Source organism: Rattus norvegicus, chromosome 3, assembly GCF_021556685.1.
Source record: "Rattus norvegicus strain SHRSP/BbbUtx chromosome 3, alternate assembly SHRSP_T2T, whole genome shotgun sequence".
NCBI classification, from domain to species: Eukaryota; Metazoa; Chordata; class Mammalia; order Rodentia; family Muridae; genus Rattus; species Rattus norvegicus.
In genome coordinates, this window is record NC_141536.1 from 146,587,223 (window position 1) to 146,604,131 (window position 16,909).

At 51.7% G+C, this 16,909-nt stretch overlaps 1 protein-coding gene across 1 annotated transcript in view; it reads right to left on the reverse strand.

Annotated features, from left to right (window-relative positions):
- The window catches only part of Tgm2 (transglutaminase 2), a 28,941-nt gene that overhangs the window by 7,931 nt on the left and 4,101 nt on the right, over positions 1-16,909 (reverse strand). Inside the window, 7 exon segments of the mRNA NM_019386.3 lie at positions 2,048-2,290; positions 3,355-3,458; positions 4,047-4,182; positions 6,193-6,370; positions 7,233-7,361; positions 9,035-9,153; positions 13,557-13,799. Coding sequence (NP_062259.3) covers positions 2,048-2,290; positions 3,355-3,458; positions 4,047-4,182; positions 6,193-6,370; positions 7,233-7,361; positions 9,035-9,153; positions 13,557-13,799 — 1,152 coding nt within the window.

The window sequence follows — 16,909 nt, forward strand, 5'->3', positions numbered from 1 at the left end:
ACCTCGGTGGTTTTCTCTTTATGTGTTTACCTCCAACCCCAGAAGCTCAAGGTTCCATTTTATTTATCTCTGTGACACACTCAGACCTGAACTGCTGGTGCATATGAAGCAGGGACATGATAATTTGTTTGCACAGGGACAACTCTGCCTGACTTCCCTCGGCTGCCTAATGTTGAGGTTTTCCGTGGAAACAGTCTTTTCTTTCTGCGTTCCATCTACCACTCTCCTGTGTACCTTCTCCTTTTTCTCCAAGTGTTATTAAGTTTATATCTGGTTTTTAAAAGATCTATTTATTTTATGTGTGTGTTACCTGCACTTATGTATGTGCCCTGGGTGTGTGCCCTGTGCCCACAAAGGCCAGAAGAGGGAGTCAGATTCCATGAAACTGGAGTTACCAGTGGTTCGTGAGCCACAGTGGGTGCCAGGAACCAAACCACGGTTCTCTGTAAGAGCAGCGAGCATTAGGGGCTGGGGATTTAGCTCAGTGGTAGAGCGCTTACCTAGGAAGCACAAGGCCCTGGGTTCGGTCCCCAGCTCCGAAAAAAAGAACCAAAAAAAAAAAGAGCAGCGAGCACTCTTATTTGCTGGGACATCCCTTCAGCTCTGCTAGAGCGTGTCCAGACAGTTCTAGCTCCCAGGCAGCCTCAGAGTTGTTGGGGACCAGGTCAGGGCAAGGACTGCAATCTCTTGGTCACCTCCGTAAGAGTAATGGAGACTGCCACACAGTGAGACTTGAGAAACTTCATACTGAGTGGGCTGGTGGATGTGCCCAGTCAGTCTCGCAGTCTTTTTCTTTACTGATCCACCGTTGTGAGAGAAAGAGTATGGCCTCTGGGTGAGACTGAACCTGTTACTATCCGGTTTCCAGGATGCTCCCCATGGTCTCTCTAGCATACACACACTGTAACAAAGGTCTGTGTGTAGTTACAGGTCCTGCCCGACACTCCCCATTAGTAATGTGACATACAACATGGACATTATCACCATTCCTCTCGAGATGCACATCTCTCCTATACAGTGGCCATGTGCTCTCCTACAGTGACCATGTGCTCTCCAGATTGACTGAGAATCAAATCAATGAAAAAAGCAAGACTTACAAAGCAGGGTGACAAGGACAGGGGCATGGCTCCATCAGTGCCTAGTTTGCAAGTACAAGGACCCAACTTCAGATCTGGAGCACCCATGTAAAAGCCAGGTATGATAGTGTATGTCTGTAACAGAGCTAGCCGGCCGGTTTAGCCCACTGGTGAGCTCTCGGCTCAGTGAGAGAGCCTCTGACTCAAAGAATAAGGTGGGGAAGAGGGGAGATGTTTAGAGGTTAAGAGGACTTCCTGTTCTTCCAGGGGACTTAGTTCAGTTCCCAGCACCCACATCAGTCAACCCATAACTGTCTATAACTCAGTTTCAGGAGCTCTAGCACTCTCTTCTGGACTCCTTGGGCACACACACACATGCACACGAATAAAAAAATGAAATAAGTCTTTTTAAAGACCAGACAGCAATAGAGTAAGAGACTAACATCACCTCTGGCCTCTAAATGTACACACATGTCCAAATGGACGCACACATACATACATCTCTCTCTCTCTCTCTCTCTCTCTCTCTCTCTCTCTCTCTCTCTCCTCTCTCTCTCTCTAGATATATATAGATATATGATATATATATATAGAAATCAAATAACATGTATAAATAGAGATAGATATATGATATAGATAGATATAAAATTAGATAGACAGACAGACAGACAGATATTAAGGACCTCACTGTGTTAGTCTTGAACACATGATTCTCCATGTCTTAGCTCTCCAAGTAGGTGAGATTACAGGCATGTACCCTGGTGTCCAGCTCAGAAAGAATCTTTTTTGTTGAACAATAGTCTAAATAAGTCACCCCAATGTCTGCACCTGCTTTTGAGGACTCTCTTAACCTGCAACATAGCCCATGGGTCTCTGACACACATAGGTTGTCAATTGTGATACACAGACAAGCAAGCCTGTCGGGCTGGTAAAGCCGGGTGCTCATCTGCTCTGAGGGCGCAGACACCTACCCTCTGGGTACTTGTAGGTATAGGTGATGTCCTCCCGGTCATCACGGCCCACGCTCTTAGTGCTGATCTTCTGCCCCACGACCAGGGAATTGTTGATGGATTTGAGCACAGACCCATCTGACTGCCGGATCCAGTCCACCACATCAGCGTTGACCTCGGCAAACACGAAGGACGCATCATACTTGGTGCTCAGGTCACCCTCCTTGATGGCCCGCACTGAGACTGGGCCACAACAGTATGTTCCTGTTCGGGGTGAAAGGGAGAGAGGAGTGGAGCTACACAGCAGGTGATACCAGACCCCTCCAGGATTGGACCACATGCATAAAGCTCTCAGACCAGATCACTCTTTAACCAGAGAAGCCATTCCTGAAGAAGGCACGCAGAATGAGGATTTGGGGGGCAGACTCCAGAACCAGATATTGGCATTCAAGTCCAAGCTCAGTGTTGAGCAGAAACCAGTGCCTGCCACAGCCTGGCCTCAGCCAGTTCTGAGTGTGCGATCTGGGTTTGCAAAGGTAAAACCGCCCGACCCTGTCCACACCTACAGTGTCGGGGGCTGGAGATGGGCGGAGATATTCTGGTACGTCGTGAGATGGGACATGGAAACTGAAGTCACAGGAATGTCACCCTGGGATATGGACAAGTCTACAAAGAGGCCGCCTAACGGTAACACTCATCACCAACCCTGCCCAGCTTCCAATAAAAGGACTGGTGACTTTAGAAGAATGTAGATGACATCTTTAACTTACAGTGTTCTAACAGCTTGTCCTCTGATGACAAGGTGACAAGGCATAGGAGCACTTACAGTTGCCACCAGTAAGAACCAGAGACGTTTTCATCTCTGTAGCTGTCCCAGATAGGAAGGGCTGTCACATAGACTGTCCCCAACACTAGAACTTGCTCCACAAAGGAACAAGTGTTATTATGCCATAAAGGCTTTTTTTTTCCTAGAACTTTCTATAACTCCAATGCTCCTTGTATCCCTATCTGTGCACTTTTTATTTTTTTGAGAGAATGTCCAAGTGCTTTCTCAGACCTTGCCTCGACACTGTCTGTCTGTCTGTCTGTCTGTCTGACACATACAAGCATCACATTTGGAATTGCTGGAAGCAGTGGGTAGGTGACAATGCTATTTTGGGAGAAGGTGAAGAGATTCTTTTTCTTTGGGCTTGTTCACACCTTCCCTAAAGGAGTACACTACGAACACACAGACCAAGGACAGCCACTCCATTGCTGGCCTCAGCTTGGCATCTCGGCCCCACCCTGCTGCAGCTTCTGGACCCCTAGGGAGTGCAGTCCCCACCCACCTTCGCTCTTCTCCTGCGGTGTGGGGTCAATGGCCTGCCACCCCTCATAGCCTGGCTGTAGGTCTGGCCTGGTCATCCAGGACTCCACCCAGCAGTGGAAATTCCTAGTATGGGACAGAGGCAAAACACAGACAATTGTTTCTGTCATCTTCCACAAATCCCACTCACCATAGGAGACTAGGAAATCCACCTCTCTGGCCTCCCTTGGAGCAGTCTCAGTAGCAGCTTCCTTAGTGGGGACTCATCCTGTCCTCTGATTTTTCCACCATCTCTGAGCCCTTTCTGCAGCTCCAGGTCTCGATGACTAACCTCTCAATTGCTTGGTCCTAGCTACTTTCCTGCCCTCAGTCCCTGCCTTGTCCAGGGCCCCTCTCTACCCACCTGAACCCTCCCAACCCCAGCTCCCTGCTCCAGCCCTGGCCTATGGGGTTGGCTCAGTCCTTTCTGACTCTGAAATTGAGAGTAGTTCCAAAAGCCAGCCAGCACCCCAGCTCATATTCCAGACTCCCACTTCGTCCCGGTTCCTCCTACCATCCCCTCTAGGGCTGTTTGTGGCGGGCTTCCCACCTCTCTGCCTCCACCCAGCTTTCTCCAGGCCAGTTCCTCTGCCTGTTCCCGCTCAGCAGTCAAGGCCCAATTCAACCATGACTTCCGGTTTCCTGTCCCTCCCAGCATCCCATCCGGCCCCTCACCAGATCATCTCGCTCTTGTTGCTCTCCAGCTCCCCGTACTCGTTTCGGAAGTACTCGATGAGCAGGTTGCTGTTCTGGTCGTGGGCGGAGTTGTAGTTGGTCACCACTCTGGTAGGGATGCCAAGGCACCGCAGCACTGGGGGTAGGGTGAGAGGGATGAAGAAGGCTCCACATTGTTACTGAGGCTCTGCCCTGCCCAGGCCCTCATAGGCCTATCTACACCCAGGGGACGATGGGCCCACTAACCTGGTGGGGACGTTATTATGTAGCTGCCACTCTTGGTCTGCAATGGTGCCTACCTGTGCCCACTATGTTCCTCCCCTGTCACGGCATCACAATAAACTCTTCAGTGGCCTCCCATAGCACTATGGCCCCCATGGACATCAAAGGGAGACTCTGTTGTGGCCCCTGATTCCTGATCACCTCTTTGCACACTTCACTCCAGTCACACTGACCTCCACCACCCCTCTAGCCTGCAAGCCCCAGGAACAATGGGCAGGGGCATAGCAAGGCGCTGACCACCCTGGGAAGACCGCAAGCTTAATACAAAGAGTGGGGTAAGGATCTCGAGTGCCTCCCACCCCCACTTTAATTTGGTTTTGAGGCAGGGTCTGATGTAACCCCGTTGGTCTAGCTATGTAGTCAAGGATGAGCTGGAATGCTTGATTTTTGAGCTTCTGTTCTTGATCCCCATGCCTCTGAGATCGCAAGTGGTGGGGCTCAAACCCAGGACCATGTATATGCTAGATGAGTACTGTACGAACCGAGCTGCAGCCCCAGCTCTTTTGTTTCTTTGTTTCTTTGCAAGGGCCTTGGGCCCACTCAACAAGCTGAGTAACACTCAGCCCTTACGATAAATGGGATAGACTCTTAGGATGGGGAAAAAGAAACTAAGTATCTAAAAGATGAAACCAAACAAAAAGTCTACAGTATGTCCAACCCTGGGACTCCAGCTTTTTCCTTTTCCTTTTGATAGACTTTGAATCTTTGAAGGGGGAAGAGAGATGTGGCCTTTGCCCTTTACCCTACATTGGCCTGTGAAAGAGCTTTCCAGATGGCCCTGGCTTCTGGCCAGGAGATTCAGGAGGTGCTTGGAGGGGGAGGGGAAGCAGTGACCTGCTACCTATTGCCTGATTCCTGTAGCCACAGCTGAAGCTGGTATAAGTCCTACTCCTTGTTCCACGTGAGGCATGCCTCCGGGTACAGACAGGAGGCTCTGTGTTGTCTGTCTGCTGTCCCCAGGACAGTGCCCTGAGAAATCTTATCACCACAGTCTAAGGATATTCGGCTTCCCCAGAGCCATACATACCTGGTTCAGGGCCAGACTGTGCCCTGAACCAGCCGTTTGACCTTGAGCAAGTCACTTCCCCTCTTGGAGCTTCCATTTACCAAGAGAAGCCAATAATAGCAGCTTGCTGGGATGTAGTGATTCAGACAAAGGCATGGGTGGGGGCAGGCTCATCTGCCTAGTGCCCAGAACAGCACTTGGAGTTACTTTGCCAAAGCCCGCAGGTCACATGCCCTCCAAGGCAAACCTCAGTGTGGTTGGTGCTGCTGAGTGCCAGGCACTGAGGAAATGCCCAGGGTGCCATCCAGATGCCCTGGAACCCTGGATGCCCTAAGACGCCAGCCCAAGCCATTCTTAACCAGAGACTATGCTCAGTGGTTTTGTCCGAGGCCTCGGGGCTCTTTGTGATCAGTTTATCACTGCTGCCCCTATTTCTCAGATGGAGAAACTGAGGCATGAAGACACTGTCCCAAGCCCACCTAGAGACTGGAAGCAGCCTGAACATTTATTGTTCCCTGGGTCTCTGAGCCACGGACTTGGCTTAAGTTCCCTTGAATCCTCACATACCAGCCTGGAAGGTGGCCACAGCCAAAAACAAAGGCACCTAGGTAGGAGGTTAGGGTTTGGGATATCTCCAGGAGAATTCAGGAGGTCCCATGGAGAAAAGGTGTCTTAGACCCTAGAGGAAAGGTTCAGGGTATGGAACTCATGGGAAGAAAAGAGGCAGGAAATGGACTAACTAGTCTCAGGATACACGGTATCCCAATGGCAGAAGTGGTATTGAAACCAGGTCTCCCTGTGTCCCCATGGGCCTACTGGGCACTGAGACTGGTGCCAGACTGCCCAGCGGCAGCTCACCTGTGCAGGCTACCGCCGCAAACACCCAGCACTGGCCATACTTCACTTGCTGACAGCCGTGTTCCTTCCAGCGCCGCAGAATGTCCACGCTGCCGATCCAGGCCATGGGACTGATACCGTCCCCATAATTGTTGTCCCAGCGACCCAGAAGCACACCCTGGTCATCATTGCAGTTGACCTGAAATCAACAGAGAATCATGGGAAACTAAGCCTGCCGTGTGGATCAGGAGGAGAACATAGAGCAAGGGATCAAAGTGGGGCCGTGCCAGGATGAAGGACTGTAGACCCCGCGTGCTGCAGAGCAGCCAAGGGCTCAGGAGACAGAGGAAGGCCGTATCCTACCAGAGCCAACCTCTCAGAATTCGATTCAGGGGATGAAACTGCCCTGTGAATCTAGGGTCAGCCCCAAGTGGCATGGTGCGATTTGAGTTTCACAAACACCCTCACTGGTCCCACACATCTCTGAAACACCCACTGCCTCCAGAATAGAATTCAAATACATCCCATAAGGCCTTGTGTGCTCCAGCCCTGTCCGCCCACTCCTCTGGCTCACTCTACTCCAGCTTCTCTCCAAGGCCTTAGCACAGGCTACCTCTTCTTTCCAGTCATCTCTGGGGACCACCCCAGAGGGAGGATCCTCAGCCCCTCCCCATGGTGGGAGCCTGTGCTCAGACACTCACAAACCTTGTTCCCACAGCACGCGCATCTTGACTGACGGTTGAACGCTCATTCCTCATGTTTATTTCCACTAGTGTCTCGTTCCTTTCACCCACCCACTAGAATAGGGCTTTATGAGTTTTGGGACCACATGGTGTTTAGACCCAGCACTACCCTAGCATCCAGGTCATCAGTGGCCATTGGTCAATATTTGCTGGGTGAAAGGCTGAGCGAATTGCCCTAGGAACCTCATCTGTGTAGAGCTTTTTAAACTGCTTTTGCTGAGGCCAAGTCCTCATCATCCCCAACACAGGGCACAGTGGCCTCATCTTCCAAGAAGGGAGCAGCCTGTCAGCTCCCCCAGCCACCCCCCCCATACTCACCATGCCGCTCACCACGCGGCCCACATAGATGGGACTGCTGCGTCGTGAGCAGTCCCGGCTACGGTCCTTCAGGAACTTGGGGTTCACATCCAAGAGCATCAGGCAGGCATCCAGGATCCCATCCTCAAACTGTATCCAAGCAAACAAACAGAAGAGGAAGCTGGAGTGCCAGCCTCTTCAGGAAGCTGTGCTACACCCCCACAGCTGAAGGAACCCCACTCCATCTCGCTAGTAAATGGGAATCCAGCTGGTTCTGGACACCCCCAGGATGCCAGCTGCTGAAGCAGTGTGACATCTGGGGGACCTAAGTATAAAGAGAGGGAGGGTCATGCCCATCTGGCACCTCGGGAGTCTCCTTTCTGCCTTTGCACTTCTTCATCTTGTGATGCTATTCCTGACAAAGCCTTGTCCCAACCGTCCTTTCATGCTGCAGAAAAGCCCTCTGGGACTTGCTGGGGCTTCCCATTGCCACCAGCCTGATGCTCAGGGATATTTACAGCTGGGATGTTTCCCAACTCGCCCTTCAGGGTTCCTTTACCCACAGATCCCTTCTCAGGCAGGATATAGACGTGCCCACCTCTGAGTTCTTCCCACAGAGCTAGTGTCTCCTATGAGAAGCGCTTACTTGCTCTACAAAGCCCAGCTCAAATGCTTCCAACTTCCAGAAGACTTTCTGACCACTGTGGACAGCGAGGTTTCCTCTTTCTTAAGTCTCTGCAAAGGACAACCCTGAAGGTCCCAATGGCAGGTCTGTAACCCTGTTTCTCAGAAGAGAATGCAAAGCCCTGGGAGCTGAGGTTGACTTGTGGCGAGGCTTAAACGTCACGTCACGGAGACATGACTCATTTCACTCCCACAGCCAGACCGCCTGTGCCGGGTAGAGATCTTTGCTGCTACGATCCCTCAGGAGGAAGCTGTGGTCAGCATGACACTGAGACATACAGGAGGACTTCCCTACACCCAAGAAGGATTTTCCCGGCCTGAACATCAGTCACTGATCCAGAGGCTACAGGAAGACGGCTAACAATGGGCTCCACCCCCAAGAGACCCTGACGCACCAGAAGCTGGTGCCATGGTTTCTCTACAGGATCAAGAGGTTTCCTGGGAGGGAGGCTAATGGAGAAAATGAAACCTGGAGTTTGCAGAGCCAGCCCTGGCTGGGAACCAGAAATGACAGGACAGTAGTAGCCAGTCATCTCTGTCCAGCCCAGCCCAGACTCAACAGCCTTGCTCTGGCTGGTCTCCATTTGTAAGGAGCCGTGTCCTGGTGACGGTTGTTGCTTTCAGCCATGTATGTGTAAGGCTTGTATGTTCCTGAGCAGTGGCTGATACAAACAGATGCTTTATGAACAGCAACATCAGCACCCCTGGTACACCCCACCCCTGGCCACATCTGCCTCTCAAAAGCTAGGAGGAAGGCCCTGCCATTTGTGCTTTGGGGAGGTTCTCATTAGGAACTATTGACCCAACAAGATCCTCACCCACTTACTGACTGACACAGGTTGAGCTCACACTGCACATCCCTTGAGGGTCATTACTGGGTCAAGGGGCCTTCGCTGTCTCCTTCCTGAGAACCCCAGCGGGCTTCATTGCTTCACAAGCTCTCCTCATCTCTCCACCCTGGGCCCAGGAGTGCTGCCTCAGCTGTGTGACCTTAGACAAGCCTTACACCTCTCTGGGCCTGCAGCTACATGGGTACCCTGCATTCCTAACAATGGAATGGGCAACTCTGCCACCCACTCGGGCTCCCAGTCACAGGCTAGCCTGCGCTCACCATGAGGGGCAGGCACCTCATGTCCTACCTGCCCAAAGTTCCAAGGCACACTCTTGATGAACTTGACAGAGCCCTGGTAGATGAAGCCCTGCTGTGTGAGGACGTATTCCCGGCGCTCCGCCTCTGAATCTAGGTACACGTCATCCGCTGGAGACAGAAGAAAGGGGTCTCAGCTTGAGCCTCAGGAGAGCCCTGCAAGGTGGCAGCTGGGAGCTAACTCCCTAGTCCAAGTCTCTCTCAATTAGCAAAACTAATTACAGGTCACACCATTTAGAGACAAGGCTGTCATATATACACTTTCCGAACATGCCCAGGGCTGAGCTGAGGCAGAACGCACATGAATCTATGTACTCTCCCAGGAGCCCTGTGTTAAAGAGAAGGAAACTGAGGCTCAAGAATACTTCCAAGTTGAGAAAGCAGACATCCAAATAAATGATGGGGAAGGGGAGTCCTTGGTGCTAACGTTCACTAGTTGTTTTGGTTTTTGTTTTTCAAGACAGAGTTTCTCTGTGTAGAAACAGGCTGACCTGGGACTCACAGAGATCCACCTGCCTCTGCTTCCTGAGTACAGGGAATTAAAGGTTATGGGCCACCACCACCCGGTTCTGACATTTATTTTCAGTGTGATCTGGGCCTTGGTGCCCCTCTTAACACCTCTTGGAGTTGCCTAAAAGTGAAAGGTGTGGCAGGCAGGAGGTGCTGGGAACAGAACTCTTAAGACGGCTAGGACGGAGCACGACTCCCTAGGCACCAGAGTTAGAGGGCCACCAAGGAAGGGTCACCATAGTCCTAAGGAGGTCAGGGAGGCTCCCTGAGCCATGACAAAGGAGGCTGGAGGATGGCAGCGTGAACTGAGAACACAGGTGGCAAAGCTTTGTCCCAGAGAAAACGTGGGTTACAGGATTCCCTGTGCCTAATGGGGGAGGGTACAGAGCCAAGGAGGCTGAGGCTGGCTTTATGGTGCCTGCTTCATAGACAGGGAAACTGAGGCTGGGAGGGGAAACCCAGAGCCTCATGGTGACTCTGGCAAGCCCCTTGGCCTGGGTGTCTGTTCTCTATGAATCCCTCTCTCCATCCCAGAGCAAATTCAACTATGGTTGGTGTCTTAATATCACACAATGGCATGTTTACTTTAAAAACCTTTTTTAAGGACAGGGTCTCATGGATCCCAGGCTGGCTTCAAACTCCCCATGTATCTAAGGGTGACCTGGCATTTCGGATCCTCCTGCCGTTACCTCTTGAGTGCTGGGATTACAAGTGTGCGATACCTAGGGATCAAACCCAGGGTTTCACATAAGCTAGGTTAGTACCCCGCCAACCTAGGGACATCCAGCGCCCCTTTTTTTCTTTAAAAGAAATGAAAATATCTTCATGGTGCCTAAAAGAATGGCAAACTCCAGTCCCTGCTGGATCTGCTGGAGAAAGAGTCCTATGGGTCTTCTGTGAGGCAAGGTTAGACCTTCAGAGACCTGTGTGGTGTCCAGCACCTCTGCATTGTATTGAGGAAGGCAAGTGCAATGGCACTCTGGGCACACTGCTCTCTAGCTCCAGGGCTGGGGCAGGGGTCATGACTGGAGGTGTGTGGGGAGGAGTGGGGGAGGTGTGTGGGGAGGAGTGGGGGAGGGGTGTGGGGAGGGGTGAGGGAGGGGTGTGGGGAGGGGTGTAGGAGGGGTGTGTGGGATTAACTTTACAGTACTGAGCTCTTGGACACTGAAGGAAGGAGAGAGAGAAAGAGAAAGTAAAGCTCAGGATTACCACATGAAGTGTGGTTAGCACGTGTAGTATTAGGATAGCAGCTCTGACTTCTGGGAAAACTAAATACACAGGGGACCTGAAGCCATACCCACACTGATGCTATCCTGTGGCCTTGGATCCAAGGCAGGGGCTCCCGTTTCCAGGCAGAACCAGCCTTTCCCATCCATCCTGAAAATTCCCCTCACACCAGCTGTCCCCGCCCGAGCCCAAGTTCCTGCCTCCCCCAGGCCTTGCAATGTGGGTCATCTTAGTCATTCATTGTACTGCTTGACTGGGACCCACTCCAATCCTCAGGGCAGGCAGGGTAAGACTGAGCCAAAGGAAGGGTAGGGGGACATCCCCGGGAGCTGCCCTCTCTCTGTCCTGAACTCTAAAACCCTGTGAGTTGGCAAGGGTTCTTGCTTCACCCAAATAAATTTGTCTCAGCAGAACCACCTCTGTTCCAAACAATCCCTGCATCATGTGATCTTCGAGACAACCCACAGGTCACTGGGGATGACCCCAGGGCCATTAGCTGGGTCACTGCACAGGTGCAGCCCATATGGGCCACGTACAATGCATTTGGACTCTTGGAAAGACTGGGCAGCTGTGTTCAGAGCATTGCTCACAGATCTGAAGATGATTGCAGGAGAAGCCAGACATCAGCCAATTGGACTATGGCCGTCTGTGGTTTTGTTGGTTTCAGTGCTGGTGATTGAACTAAGGCCTTCAAGCAGCTAAGCAAACACTAACCACCGAGCTCCATCCCCAAGCCTTCTCTTTACTTTTCTTCCTTCCTTCCTTCCTTCCTTTCTTTCTTTCTTTCTTTCTTTCTTTTTTTTTTTGAGACAGGGTTGCCCAGTTGCCTAGTCTGGCATTGAATGCACAATCCTTCAGCCTCGGCCTTCAAGTATTAGGCTTATAGGCCTGGCCTTTCATGTTTGCTAGCAATCATTTTGGAAATAGCAATTTTCAAGAGTGATGGACCAGTTTCTCCAGGTGTATACAGATAGAGCTGAGATTAACCCAAGACTGCAGATAATAGAGTTCCCAGTAGAGTCCATGTTCAGATTTAAAAAAAGGAGTGTGTGTGTGTGTGTGTGTGTGTGAATGAGTGTGTGTGTGAATGAGTGTGTGTGTGAATGAGTGCGTATGTGTGTGTGAGTGTGTGTGAGTGTGTGTGAGTGAATGAGTTTGTGTGTGAATGAGTGCGTATGTGTATGAGGGTGAGGGTGTGTGTGTGTGAGTGTGTGTGAATGAGTGTGTATGTGTATGAGGGTGTGTGTGAGTGTGTGTGTGAATGAGTGTGTGAGTGTGTGTATGTGTGTGTGAGTGTGTGTGTGTTTTGCTGGCATGTGTGTATGTGCACCACCAAGGAAGTCAGATCAGAAGAGGGCATTAGATCATCTGGAAATGGAGGTACAGATGGTTGTTATCGACCACGTGGGTGCGGGGAATCAACCCTGTTCTTTTGGACAAGTAGCCAGTGCTCTTAACCACTGAGCCATCTCTCCAGCCCCACAAAATGGGGTGAGGGGTATAGTTTTAGTTTCATGTGGAGTCAGGAGGATCAAAAGCTCAAGTTCATCCTCACCTCCACGATGAGTTGGCAGCAACCTGAATTAGACGAGAACCTGCCTCAAAAATAAACACATAAAATAAAAAGATTTAAAAAAAAAGGGTCTTCCGGCATCTGTTAGAATTAGAAATAAAAACCAAAGTAGGCACACCAGAAGAATTTTAAAAGCCTCTCTATCAAGTATATCATAAAATGTCCCCAAATAGAGAAGAAAAGAAAACAAGCCACGATCCAGGAAAGGGTTTGCCTGAAAGCAGAGAGGCCAGACTCAGGGCTAGCCTGAAAGGCCGCTGAATTCCCAGGCTGGACAGCCCCAGGGTCCTCTCCTGCTTCACCGGGTCAGAGGAAGACTGAGTGTGTGTGAATGAGATGGAGAAACTGAGTCCGGGAAGTGCACCCCAGCTTGGCCTCCTCCCCCTAAAACTCAAGCTGGCCTGAGCTTTCTCCATCTGTCCCCTCTCGCTCTGCCACTGTCCCCTGGATAACTGGAGGAGCTTCCAAGAGCCTCTTAACCTCTGAGTCTCAATTTCCTGTCTGAGCATCACAGATGCTGACACGTCCCCACCAGCTGTGTAAGGAGGTAGCTATGAGTCAGACTCTGGGCCCTGTTGTACCTCACTCAGTTTCCTGTTCTTAAGCCAACCTGCATGAGTTTAAATCAAAGCCTTGTGTCGAGAATGAACACAGTGGCCCAGGCCATAAGCTGGGTACCTCTCCCCTAACAGGGACTCCTGACGCACAACACCTCCTTGTGCCCACAGTGTTCTTGCATTGTAAGGGTGTTCGGAGGAGGGACCGGATGAATGGACGGACTCCTGTTCTAACTGCTTACTAAACTAGAGGTTGGGGTGGCTAAAGAAGGGTTTGGCCCTCTTGCCCTCTCTCGCCACATGATGCATCTCCCCATGTTGGGTCACAACAAGAAGATCCTCACTGGGTGTGACCTCTTTGGTCTTGATCTTGAACCTCCAAATCCCCAGAATTGTCAGCCATGTTTTTAACCAGTCTATGGGATACCAGCCAAGTGGACTTAGACACCTGGTGCCGTAGGAACTCACAGGCCCCAGGCCAGGAGTGTATCCTTTGGTACCAGATGAGTCACCTGGCTTCCTTGTCTATAAACTGGGATGTCAACAGAATCTTTATTTTGAGGGTGCCCTATCCAATGCTTGTTTATACCCCCACTATTGGTTCCTGATGCTCCCCACCCCCCATAGATAGATAGAAAACAGCTCACCTGGGCACCAGGCATTGAAGAGCAGGATGAAGTGGCCCAGCATGAAACTGGAGCCTTGGTAGCCAGTAGAAGTCTCCAGGCTGAGGCGGTACTGGCCAACAGGAGCATTGGCTGGGGTGCAGAGCTGCAGCGAGAGGACATTGTCCTGTTGGTTCAGCACAGAGGCTGACCAGGATCCCTCCTCCACATCGTCAGACAGTGAGAAGCGGGCCTTGGTCCCTGCCTCTTCACTGGGATCTGGGCCTGCAGGGGAGAGATGGCACAGCTGTGAGTGAGATCGAGGCCTAGTTCTGCCTCCGAGCACTGGAGGAGCTCGGCCAAGAGGCTCCATCTCCCTAAACCTGTTTCCTCATTGGTGAAGTAGCCACAGGCTAATGGTGAAGTCCCCAGAAAGAGGACTGTACAGCTCGGAAGAGCCTCAGTCGTCTGCCTCAGATCTGAGGTGACCTTACTTTGGATAGGTTCAGCATGCCTGTCTATGACACCGGCAAGATGAAAGGCAGACATTGCCAAGGACTTCAGTTCTATCTGAAGCCCTCACTTGCATATCTCTGTCCCTCCCCATAGCTACACCCTCAGTGTAGGAGGGACCTGGACATCTGAGATCCTGGCTATAGGCTGGTGGGGGGCATTGGTTTACGGGGGACCCTCTGGCTATGGATTCTAATCCCACAGACGACACATGACAGTAATCATTTCCCTACAGCCCATACACCTTACAGGGGGCTCTGACTCTTGGACTTCCCTTTAACTGCCGGGGAGTAGAAAGATGAGGCCTAGAGAGGAAGGCTCATAAGACACCCTGGGTCTCTGCGTTCTCAAGACCCAGGGGCCTCTACACGGCTCCATTTCAAAAGATGCTGCTTCTTGGTGGGTGACATCCTATGTCATGGTCTGCACAGACCTCTTCCAGGTCAGGGGTGGCCTGGCCCAAGCAGGCAGGTCTGAGTCACAGGAGGGCAGGGCTGGTTGCTTTGGCTTTGAGCAGAGAGCAAAAAACACAGAGGAGCATTCTGGCTAGCTGGGAGGCAGCCTGACAGTTTATTTTTATTTCTTCACGCCCTCCCTGTGGCTCTGCCATCCGCTGCTGACAATACTGGGGCCTGCTCACTGAGGGACTCCCTCCCAGTCCCCACCCCTCCTCCCTGTCGGCCAGCCCCACTGCACCCAGGGCCCAAATATAACCGTGAGCTAATAAGCATGACATAGGCCTCAAGAGCCCGTCTGGGTGCCAGGCCCTGAGTTGGAGGCATTCAAACCCTCCCTGACTTCCAGAGCTGACATTTGGAAAGGAGCTAGCCAGCTCTGGAAGTCAAGAGAATGGCGCACCTAAGCCAAGACCCTAGGCCTCTCTGACACACAGTATCTTCCTCAAAGAAACAGGCTTGAACCACAGGCCCTAGAAAGTTCATTCCCAAGTTTGAAACCTTGTAACAAGAAACTTTGTTTCTCTAAGCCTGCATTCGTCTGTAGAATGAAGTCATTTTGTTTAAACTTGTCAAGAAGCTTTGAGAAGCTTTAAGAAGGCAAGCCTGTTGCACACTAAGTGTTCAATAAATAGTTACCATGACCTATTATTCTCACCACTGCCTTCTGGCACAACTGGGGAGGTTCACTGAGGGCCTGTGGAAACCATTTATAGTAGGGACTAGTCTCTGACATGCCCCCTCTAAGGGTCATGAGACATCTGAGTTCTTAGGCCAGATAGCAGGCTTTGAGGGCTGCGACACAGACGGATACTTTTATGGCAATGAAATAACTTCACAAATGTGGAAACTGAGGCAAAGGGAATAAGGCTGGTGAGAGGTGGGTGAGGCAGGTCAGTAATAATTATGCCTGCAGCCCCAGCACAGTTGTAACTATTGCTCTTCCCTTCTCAGAAGTGTCCCTGTTCGGATGATCAATGATCTGGTCACTCGATCACCTGCCTGGGCCAGGTCCCATGCCACTGTCTGTTGATGGTAATCCCTAGGGCTGATCAGAAAACGGATGGCCCCACCTTTCCATCTGGGAGCACATGTATTCATGTTCACACATGCCCACGGGGACATACACACACACACACACACACACACACACACACACACACACACACACACACACACATTCCTTTCTTCCAAGAGGGCTTATTAGGGGACAGGCAAGGACACACTATCCCCCTGGTCCCACCGCTGCTTGCGTGGTTGGTTTTGCAAAGTTCCTGGCTGTGGTTCTTCAAGGTAGCTTTGGTGAAGCCTAAGGCACCCCATGATGGTCACTTTAGACCCATGTAACTCCAGAGCCCCAAGGGGTCTTGGCACCGTCCAGACCATGGTGACAGGCTGGGCTGGGATAAGGGAAGCTTCCAGGGTAACACCCTCAATTAGTCTCACAGCGGCTCCCTTCACCCCCTCGGGCTGGCTTCTTCTCATGCCTCTCCACCCTCCAACAGGGGAGAGGCCTTCATTCTTAACAAGGGCTGTTTGTGCACTGTGGCCTGAGCCTGCTACGGAGCCCACCAGACCCCAAACTGCCTACGGAAAAATAAGCAGCCAGGGTGGGAACACAAAGCCCTTCATTGAGTGGCTTGACCAACTCTCTCCCTTCTCTGGGCCTCAGTTTCCCTGAAGTGGTAGAGGACAGGCTGAGCATAAAGGAGAGAGTTCTAAAGGAGGAGGAGGTCCCCAGCCAGGCTTGGCCTGGTGGGAGCCTGGCTTCCTGGTATTGTCCCTCAGGCTTCCCCGGAACCCGGGAGGGTCTTGGATAGCGGACAGGGAAACCACGACTGCCTACAGACGGAAGTGACCCAGGGGACTGGTGAGCAGAGATTAACTTTGTGGGTCAGGAGGTCAACATCCCTCCCAGCACTGAGCTCCGGATGCTAAGTACCTTGGCTACACTGCCCAGACCGTGTACAAGAAGGAAGAAGAGGCTGTGTCAGGGAGGAGAGAGAATGTGGGTGCCCACAGGCTGCTCGGGCTGCCATCTCACCTGTCACCTTGTCACAGGGCGGTGCACCGAGGCCAGGTAGGCACTCAGGTAGATATGGGGTTAAGTGACAGAGAGCCTCAACTCACAGCTGGGTCAGGAACTGAAGCCGACTGTGCCTCTAGCCACCCATGTGACCCACTGAGTGTTTGACTTTACCATCTGAGCAACCTTACCTCAGTCTCCCTGTCTGAAAAATGGGAGCCCACTATGCTTCCCCACTGAGGCATCAGGGTGGGTATGTGGACTGCTCCACCTTTCCAAGCATGACCCAGCCCTGCACAATCAAACACTAGCAGCCTTCCACTCCACAGAGGCTGGAAGGCCAGACACTGGCGAGGACTTTTGGAGTGATAGAAAGGGGCCTACAGGTGAGGGTGTGGGGT